General features: G+C 34.1%; 2 protein-coding genes across 2 annotated transcripts in view; both read right to left on the reverse strand.

Annotated features, from left to right (window-relative positions):
* The window catches only part of LOC144850895 (isoleucine--tRNA ligase, mitochondrial-like), an 82,176-nt gene that overhangs the window by 47,978 nt on the left and 23,348 nt on the right, over positions 1–10,850 (reverse strand). The window lies entirely within an intron of this gene.
* LOC144858811 (uncharacterized) lies at positions 5,749–7,661 on the reverse strand. Its single transcript, XM_078714931.1, has 4 exons — positions 7,536–7,661; positions 7,181–7,231; positions 6,919–7,038; positions 5,749–6,305 (listed from the first exon to the last, which is right to left on the reverse strand). Exons 1-4 carry the CDS (start codon positions 7,593–7,595, stop codon positions 6,288–6,290), a joined length of 249 nt encoding a protein of 82 aa, XP_078571057.1. The 5' UTR covers positions 7,596–7,661; the 3' UTR covers positions 5,749–6,287.

Consider the following 10,850-nt stretch of genomic DNA (forward strand, 5'->3'; position numbering starts at 1 on the left):
AATTTCGACCGTTTTCTTTTTCGACATAACTGGGTACAAACACTCTATAAGATGATGATAACGCAATATATGCTCATATATAGCAATATTAAGGCATAATAATTGAATTTTAAAAAGTGGATATTTTGGCCATTTTTTGAAAAAAATCCCTGAATTATAGTACAGGGATTTTTTCCAAAAATGACCAAATTTCGACCTTTTTCTTTTTCGACATAACTGGGTACAAACACTCTATAAGATGATGATAACGCAATATATGCTCATATATAGCAATATTATGGCATAATAATTGAATTTTAAAAGGTGGATATTTTGGCCATTTTTTGAAAAAATCCCTGAACTATAGTATAGGGATTTTTTCCAAAAATGACAAAATTTCGACCTTTTTTTTTTTCGACATAACTGGGTACAAACACTCTATAAGATGATGATAACGCAATATATGCACATATATAGCAATATTATGGCATAATAATTGAATTTTAAAAAGTGGATATTTTAGCCATTTTTTGAAAAAATCCCTGAACTATAGTACAGGGATTTTTTCCAAAAATGACCTAATTTCGACCTTTTTCTTTTTCGACATAACTGGGTACAAACACTCTATAAGATGATGATAACGCAATATATGCTCATATATAGCAATATTATGGCATAATAATTGAATTTTAAAAAGTGGATATTTTAGCCATTTTTTGAAAAAATCCCTGAACTATACTGCCCCGTCATGAAAGAACGACTCAACTGCATAACCCAAAGTTTTGAGATAATCAACAAAACGTGTTATTGTTTTAGCCCTTCTTATGTGTAGATAATATTATTTTGATTTTCACACCTTTTAGTAGTACATATACACTAAGTACTCTTTATTGTGTAGAAAGTTTTATTAAATTTACTGACTCTAATTTTAGATATGTCAGTTTTACTGTTTTTTCATAACATTCTTGGTCAATCATACACAAGAAAATCACGAAAGACTGACTCAACTGCATTTGTCATGAAAGAATCAACTCAACTACAAAATGTATTTTTAAGAAAGTACTAATTTAACGTAAAATATATAAAAAAAACATTTTATATTATTTAATAATTTGATAATAAGACTTTAGTTCATATAATACTTAGTTATATAGTGATTTTTTAAATGATTTATGTTCCTAGGCCAATTTTGTCTACGTCATACTGTATAAGGCACCCAAAGCCCATTGTCTGCCTGTGCGTTTTTTGGCTTGTTATAAGCTAAGCCTAAGACTAATTGGGGTTTTTGCTTATAAAGAATGAATTTATATGTGATATTATTTCATTAGAGGAAAATGAACAAGAATATATGTTATTCAAAATATAGACACCTTTTAAAGGGGGGTTCCGTGTTTAAAATGAATAGTAAAAAATGTAAAATATATTTGTTTGTCTCTTGAACGGTAAAAGTTTCAATTTATATAAGCGCCCAGTGAAGCAGAACGAAGGCTGTGAAATGAGGCCAGATTACAAGTGCAGCTACGGCGATATGACACTGTGTTACAGAATAGGAAATTCGTGAAATGGTCAATCTTCCGACGACTCGTTATCATTAACCATATCAATTACTTTTGTAAAATTATACTTATCTGATGTAATTTTAGTCGGTCTTCCCATTTATGAAGTCAATTTTCTATGAAAATTTATCAAAACAGTGAAAACTTAGATATGTTTGCACTTTACGTTTGCCGATTTTCGCACCGACTTAGGGAAAGCCTTCAAAATCAATGAAGCGTAACGTATACATTCCTGCTGAGCGAGGAGAGCGAGACGATGATACACGTGCTCTCTCTGCCCATGCTTGGCATCGTCACGTGATAAGCAGATACAGTATACAATACCAAACTGGTCGAACATAAACGATGTACAGTATTTGATTGAAGGTCGACTCGACCTACCGGAATGGTATAGATAACATAGCTCGAATGAGAGAGTTGGAATATTTGTATACATAAGTATTGCTAATTTTAACAAGTGTAGCCTATAGTAAAAGGCCTGGTAGTATCAATTCGCATAGGGTCTACTACACTAGCTAGCTCAATTTTTAACTGGGCCGGATCGGCCAGGTCTCCTTCCTACTACCTGGTCTACTTGCTTGATGCAGTATCCGCTTTTTTGGAGAGTAAACTAGGCCTAGGCCTAGGCCTATTTTAGGCCTACTTAGACGATCGGGACACCATACGTGCGGACGGCGATCGGACCTTGTTTTGCCTCAATATTTACAGCCGATTTTGTAGAACGTTTTAGGTTTAGATTGTTTAGGAGTTTGGTTGATAGGATGGGTTTGGATCCACTGAGTTTTGTTATTTATGGGCCAATCGTTTAGTAGTAGGCTAGCTAGGCCCATGATGGGCCCCAATGTTTAAAAACGTAGGGTAGCCATCGTGGCATGGAATCCCTAGTCAGAATGGCTCTCACCCATGACAAAAAATGATTTAGGCTAGGCCTAGCCTAGTACTTGAAGCCGATAATACGATCTGAACTATTCGAGGTATAAAAATAGTATAACTGTATACAATCTATATATAATCTGTACCATGGAGTAATCTGTACTAAATTTTGTATTTCATTAAATGTCAAATAAATATATGCTACTACTGTTATTATTACACTTTAGGCCTAGCTTAGAAAATCTACAAAAAATGTATTTCACAATGATCGGGTGGTCGTGGTTTGACAGGGGAGAGAGATGTAAATTAGTTGACAAACACAACGTACATGACGTCGCGAGTTTGGAATCCACTGATGACGTGATTTTGTGAATATCTCATGAATATTAATGAGCTTCCCTAAGCTGCTGAAAAACAGACTTTCCATGAATTTACCCTAAAATGTATATTAAATTTAATTTTTTAATTTCTCGTTATTACTTCTTCATTCTGACATGTCTATATTGTTATAATATTTTTTATTTAATAAATAAACGATATTTAAAAGCAATTTTAAACCCAGAATCCCCCTTTAAAGGGGGGTTCCGTGTTTAAAATGAATAGTAAAAAATGTAAAATATATTTGTTTGTCTCTTGAACGGTAAAAGTTTCAATTTATATAAGCGCCCAGTGAAGCAGAACGAAGGCTGTGAAATGAGGCCAGATTACAAGTGCAGCTACGGCGATATGACACTGTGTTACAGAATAGGAAATTCGTGAAATGGTCAATCTTCCGACGACTCGTTATCATTAACCATATCAATTACTTTTGTAAAATTATACTTATCTGATGTAATTTTAGTCGGTCTTCCCATTTATGAAGTCAATTTTCTATGAAAATTTATCAAAACAGTGAAAACTTAGATATGTTTGCACTTTACGTTTGCCGATTTTCGCACCGACTTAGGGAAAGCCTTCAAAATCAATGAAGCGTAACGTATACATTCCTGCTGAGCGAGGAGAGCGAGACGATGATACACGTGCTCTCTCTGCCCATGCTTGGCATCGTCACGTGATAAGCAGATACAGTATACAATACCAAACTGGTCGAACATAAACGATGTACAGTATTTGATTGAAGGTCGACTCGACCTACCGGAATGGTATAGATAACATAGCTCGAATGAGAGAGTTGGAATATTTGTATACATAAGTATTGCTAATTTTAACAAGTGTAGCCTATAGTAAAAGGCCTGGTAGTATCAATTCGCATAGGGTCTACTACACTAGCTAGCTCAATTTTTAACTGGGCCGGATCGGCCAGGTCTCCTTCCTACTACCTGGTCTACTTGCTTGATGCAGTATCCGCTTTTTTGGAGAGTAAACTAGGCCTAGGCCTAGGCCTATTTTAGGCCTACTTAGACGATCGGGACACCATACGTGCGGACGGCGATCGGACCTTGTTTTGCCTCAATATTTACAGCCGATTTTGTAGAACGTTTTAGGTTTAGATTGTTTAGGAGTTTGGTTGATAGGATGGGTTTGGATCCACTGAGTTTTGTTATTTATGGGCCAATCGTTTAGTAGTAGGCTAGCTAGGCCCATGATGGGCCCCAATGTTTAAAAACGTAGGGTAGCCATCGTGGCATGGAATCCCTAGTCAGAATGGCTCTCACCCATGACAAAAAATGATTTAGGCTAGGCCTAGCCTAGTACTTGAAGCCGATAATACGATCTGAACTATTCGAGGTATAAAAATAGTATAACTGTATACAATCTATATATAATCTGTACCATGGAGTAATCTGTACTAAATTTTGTATTTCATTAAATGTCAAATAAATATATGCTACTACTGTTATTATTACACTTTAGGCCTAGCTTAGAAAATCTACAAAAAATGTATTTCACAATGATCGGGTGGTCGTGGTTTGACAGGGGAGAGAGATGTAAATTAGTTGACAAACACAACGTACATGACGTCGCGAGTTTGGAATCCACTGATGACGTGATTTTGTGAATATCTCATGAATATTAATGAGCTTCCCTAAGCTGCTGAAAAACAGACTTTCCATGAATTTACCCTAAAATGTATATTAAATTTAATTTTTTAATTTCTCGTTATTACTTCTTCATTCTGACATGTCTATATTGTTATAATATTTTTTATTTAATAAATAAACGATATTTAAAAGCAATTTTAAACCCAGAATCCCCCTTTAAGGCATGATATTTAATTCATTCATTTTTAAAATTATTTTTGTCTGGACACTACCGTCGTATTGACAATTATTAGTAGGGCAATACCAAATTATTTAATGTTTAAAACAACAACATTTGAGTACACAGCTTGCTGTGCAGTAAACACCATTGTTGTGCACTTGAATGGGTTTCCTATGACATAATAGGTGTTAATATGTCAATTGAGTGAGTCTTTCATGACATTTGCAGTTGAGTTAGTCTTTGATGACAATAGTAACACACACTTGCAATTGAGTGGTATTTTGAATTTTAAATTTCATATTTCTAGTCAAAATTTTGAATATCTGAATATACCACAAGGTGTATTATTCCCTAAATAGCCCAAAAAGCTAAAAAAGTGATTTTTGAAAAATGTGTCAGTTGACAGGGTCATGACAGGGCAGTATAGTACAGGGATTTTTACCAAAAATGACCAAATTTCGACCTTTTTCTTTTTCGACATAACTGGGTACAAACACTCTATAAGATGATGATAACGCAATATATAGCAATATTATGGCATAATAACTGAATTTTAAAAAGTGGATATTTTGGTCATTTTTCGATCTTTTTCTTTTTCGACATAACTGGGTACAGACACTCTATAAGATGATGATAACGCAATATATGCTCATATATAGCAATAATTATGGCATAATAATTGAATTTTAAAAAGTGGATATTTTGACCATTTTTTGAAAAAATCCCTGAACTATAATAGTACAGGGATTTTTTCCAAAAAATGACCAAATTTCGACCTTTTTCTTTTTCGACATAACTGGGTACAAACACTCTATAAGATGATGATAACGCAATATATGCTCATATATAGCAATATTATGGCATAATAATTGAATTTTAAAAAGTGGATATTTTGGCCATTTTTTGAAAAAATCCCTGAACTAATAGTACAGGGATTTTTTCCAAAAATGACCAAATTTCGACCTTTTTCTTTTTCGACATAACTGGGTACAAACACTCTATAAGATAATGATAACGCAATATATGCTCATATATATGTGCATATATTGCGTATATCATTGCATATATCATGTCATACAACAAACCAGCAATGATTTTAAAATATTAAATTCTATACAAATTAAACAAACATCACAAATGCATTTTTAACCTTATTTTACAAGATATCATTCATAACTATCTACAGTACAACATACAAATAAAATACTAAATAATATACATAATTTACAACTTAATTGAATTAAATAATTTAGTAGAAATGATAACAGGTTAACAATCATCAAATTCAAAACCTCCCAACTTTGCCCATACAAATATTTTTTTCAAACTGTTATAGCACCCTCTATAGTTTGGAAAGGGAGGGAGGGAGGTCTGAACTTCTTGAAGACAAATACATTTTATATTTAATAAATATTATTCATATTAATTAATTATTCCATGATCTATAATATACATCTCAAGTTCTTTCCTCAATTAATTACATATTTTAAAACAAACACTTAATATAAAAATGTAATTCATAATCATATTAGTATATTTAACAATAAAATATAAATTACATTAATGATTGATGACATTCAGTATACTGTGAAGCCCAAAATGTTCGCACTCACTTTATTTTCACGACTTTCGTGATTGAACAACCATCACAAAAATAAAGGGCTTTACAGTCGCACATCAACTAGACACTTGCCACTGAAAAATAAAATTGTGATAATCTATGTAATGGCACCAAAATTTAGTATGTGTACTGGACTTAATGTTTTAATAGGTTTGTTAGCACATGTACTGGGTTCAATAGTACTTGTACAGGCTTTAATAGTACCTGTTTTAATAGTACATGTACTGGGTTTAATATTACTTGTACTGGGTTCAATAGTACTTGTACAGGGTTCAATAATACTTGTACTGGGTTCAATAGTACTTGTACTGGGTTTAATAGTACTTGTACTGGGTTCAATAGTACTTTTACAGGGTTTAATAGTACCTGTTTTAATAGTACATGTACTGGGTTTAATAGTACTTGTACTGGGTTCAATAGTACTTGTACTGGGTTTAATAGTACTTGTAATGGGTTAAATAGTACCTGTACTCGGTTGAGTACATTTATCAAAGTTTCTGTGACCATACTTCTTATAAAAAAGTAACTAATACTGCCTCATATCATTATTAATTAATCAAAGTTCAAACATTTTTTTTCTTTCTACATGAAATTACATAACAGAAATATCATAAAGCATTTTTAGAACAATCAACCTTTTGAATGACTGAACTGCTTACTGCAACTGAGGAATGCAAGCATACTCACCTTCAGTCCTTCTCCCTGCTGACCACCTGCCTCTACTTCAGCAGCCTTTTTCTCTGCTTCTTCCATTTTTTGTCGTTTTCGTTTAACACCTTCTGGGTCTTTTAACCCTCTACCTTCAGCCTAAAAAAAAAAATGTTTTCAAAATTAATAAATGAATCAGAAAAATAAAGAAATGCACTCAGTTATTATTATTCTAGCCTTTCATACTGTTTATTCAGTATACCTCCCTCGCTCTGGTTTAATGCATCTTTCTAATTCTTACCTCTTTTGCTCTTTTCTCTGCTGCCTCAGCTTGCTGTCGTCTTTGTGCTTCCTACATAAAAGTGAATTAAAAATATTTAATTACAACTGATGAAAAACTTCCTAAGATAGACCTACATATTAATACACTGCAGCAATTAATGTCTCTGATTTAGCCTAGGCCCTAGGCCTAGTCTATTTTCTGATAAGCCTAGCTTCCATTGCCATTGGTGACCACTCGCGCCGCACCGCACACACGACTCGAAGGACTAGAGGCCTAACTAGATAGAGGGCCTAGCTAGGCCTAGTCTACAACATTAACTAATAAGGCCTCCCTCAAAACGGTAGCCTAGGCCTATACTACATACACTACATACCACATCAGGCTGTTCACTATCGTCATTTGCACCAAAAAGGCAAGAATCACACACACCCATCTTATGTTTTTAAAATGCACTTTTTTCAATTTCTATTTTTGTTTGTTTGTTGTGGAGGAACCTACTGTATGGAAGGCAATTGCCGCAAAAATATAGGCTAACACAGAAACAGTGCTAGATAGGCAAAACGAGAGAATGGGCATTTTGATTTTATTTGATTCACCATCGCATAAGTATAAAATGTAAACTAAAATATCATCACAGCATAAATGTAAATTAACATAAACGCCATCTTCACCATGCAAACTTATATTATATGCAATCATGTTTCTCATATATTTCGACGTCTATAATATACTCACCATTGTAACTTTTCTGACCCCTGCCGCCAGTGACAAATCTTATAACAGTTCGATCAACTTTAATCAATAAAATTAATAGATAACAAAGTTATTGTCAATCAAAGAAGCGGCTGCCAGGCTTTTATCTGACATAAACCCAAAAAGTTCAAATATTAAGCTCGTAACACTCAGCTTCCTGTTGTTTGGTATGAACCAAGTTACATAGTTCATAACAGGTCTTGATTCATAGTTTTATTTCCTGAATTATTACTAAACTTGGTGACAGATGAATAACACGAATAACAACCCAAAAAACAATGCCATATCACGTCCCTTGATGTCGCCAGGATGAGTACTGCCCCCAGTGATCACCTCGATACAAAATAACGGATGAGTCACAAGTTGTGGACAACTCATCTTTCTATCAATATTCAATTCAGATGTGAAAGACACTGAGAACATCTTCGCTAGCCCTGGCAATTGGTACATTCACGTTCTGCTCTCACATCGTGTCTTGACACGGATCAGGTCTATAGATCATTTCATTAGGGCCGGCCATAGCCAGCATGAGAATTTCCCATTTTCACCACCCACCCCAATTCCCAGCAAAGATCGTCATATTTTATATTGATTTATTATATTTAAAGCATCTTTGTCTCCTGCTTTTAACCTCTCGCTACGGCCTTGTTCATGGTGTTAAATAGTCCTCAGTAAGGGAAAACATTATCAATGTATTTTCAAGTGCATATTATTATTAGATTAGTAATCTATATTTAACAATTTCTTGAGTTGAGTTAAGAAACCCAAATTATTATTAATACGTCGCGTACTTAAACATTTAAAGTAAGCCAATACATTATAACGAATTTGGCAAGATTGTCTCCTTGTTTTTGCCAAGAACTTTGGCTCACATAAAAAATGTATGCCCTTGGTTATGTAAATTGAGCAGAAGAATTTTAAGATACAGGTAGTATTTTAAGATATCACTATGTGTTATTGTCACGTATGATATTGACTCATCCCTCTGTCGTTGATGGGCTAAGAGTTCACTTTATTATGCTATTTAACAATTAATAATATACTGTGATGTCAATGACCAAATATGACTGTTTCTGCTGGCATATTGTTTGATGCTGTAAAGGACAATAACGCCTTCTTCTGTCACAATGACATACTTTATCCTAAATATTTTATTCTGAATTTTCAGTCATGACTTTTTATTTTGTGAAATAAACCAATCAATGTAACAATCGGATAATAATCGGATGATAGCATGATTGTTCCTTATTCTTTTCATATACAGTATAAAGCTCTGTCTACACTATCGAACTTTATGTGACAAACAAATGTGATGTGCCCATGATAATATGGACATGATGATGTCATATCACTATCATGCAAACTAATGTGATACCGTAGTGTAGACAGAGCTTTGGCCAGAAAACCAATTAGTTAAAAAATAGGCCTAGGCTATACTTTTGGAATGATGTATGCGTAAAATCAAATAAAGTTAGTTTAAAGTACATATTTTGCCAGTAGTGAGTCATCCAAGCCACGGCTGGAGAAGGGTAAAGCCCGCTTTTAATATCCTGTTATGAGAGCTTCAATCAGGGTGACGCAGGCTGACTGACGACGACGCTGGGAAATCCAGGGAATTGAATCCAAGGAATTACAAAACCTGGCATGAATCTTGGAAAATGAGTGTGGAAAATGTGCCAAGGAAAGGTATACAAATGCGAAAGTACTTTTAGGTGTATTTTCGTCGGTGACATCATACAGAAACATCGACATTATTTTAATGATTTTCTGATGAAATGTTTGATTTGTACGTTTACATTTTCTTTTTTTTAAACTTTTTCATTGTGGTAATTCTTTTATATCAGAGCCGTGCTCTGATGATATAATATACACGCACGCCTCTTTTTTTCCTGATAAATAGTTTTAATCAGGTTATTTCGACACAAAGCGCACACTTATCACATAACGTAACAATTTTAAGTGACTGATTATGAAACTGAGAATCAAAACTTAATCCAAGGCCTACGCCTTAATGGTAGTACTGTACCGTGAAATTTATCAGAATGCCTATACTGTTTAATGCCTTTCACTATCGGTTGGCGCCTGTCATGTGTTGGCCTTTTAAATTGCCGCCAAATATAACGCCCTTTTCACTCTTCGGACAACAGAGGCAATGTCCGTTACTTTCTTAATCGGCACTCGCATTAGAAAATCAACCCAGTGATAATTGAAAAGTTTCACAAGTGCATTGGGCAGTTAAAAGGTGTTAAAGTGTGTTTTTAACAGAAGCAGGACGAGATGATCACAACCCACAAGTTGTGGTGAACAACCTCATCCTCGTGACTACATCACGTGTGCAGTGCACAATAATTTCGTCTTCCAATCAAATTAAACGGGTCATTGATGACGTCATGGATAACTTACAACATGAGTGCGCTACACGTCATTGTTGACGCTGTCTCGTTGACCGATTAGTTCTGCAAACGCCTAATAATTAACAATAATAATTAAAATTAAATAATAATTAACATTTATTTAGAAACGTTTATTTTGGCTGCATGCAGTTTAACTTATAGATTCAAATACAACTTGTAATTGGAAGTGTTTGAAGCATCTATAATTATACAAATTTATAATCGATAAAGAAATAGAACGAATCATCTATTTTGACAAGTCTGCCTACAAAACACTTTGCAATCCGTCTAGTTACTCCAGCCACCAGACGCCCAGTTGTCTGCTGTAGGGGCTTCTTCATTGCAAGCTATAGTTAAGATTGTCAATTCGATCGCTGACAGAAATGTTGATCTATACGTCAAAAATAGTATATGAATAACACATTAATCTGTTGACAACACTTGAAACACTCCGTCAATGCTGTATATGAGTGTAGTGCCCTGAATAGTTTCAAATAACAACGCATTATTAATTCCTCTTTCTGTTATCACTTTGTATTTTG

This window comes from Antedon bifida, chromosome 1 (assembly GCF_963402885.1).
Source record: "Antedon bifida chromosome 1, ecAntBifi1.1, whole genome shotgun sequence".
Taxonomy (NCBI): domain Eukaryota; kingdom Metazoa; phylum Echinodermata; class Crinoidea; order Comatulida; family Antedonidae; genus Antedon; species Antedon bifida.

Bases quoted from the DNA above. Each gene is read 5' to 3' on its own strand.
- LOC144858811 (XM_078714931.1), bottom strand. From the start codon at position 7,595: ATGGGTGTGTGTGATTCTTGCCTTTTTGGTGCAAATGACGATAGTGAA. The intron at 7,232-7,535 runs GTATGTAGTGTA...ACTTTTATGTAG, and splicing joins ATAGTGAACAGCCTGATGTG to GAAGCACAAAGACGACAGCA. The intron at 7,039-7,180 runs GTAAGAATTAGA...TTTTTTTTTTAG, and splicing joins CAGAGAAAAGAGCAAAAGAG to GCTGAAGGTAGAGGGTTAAA.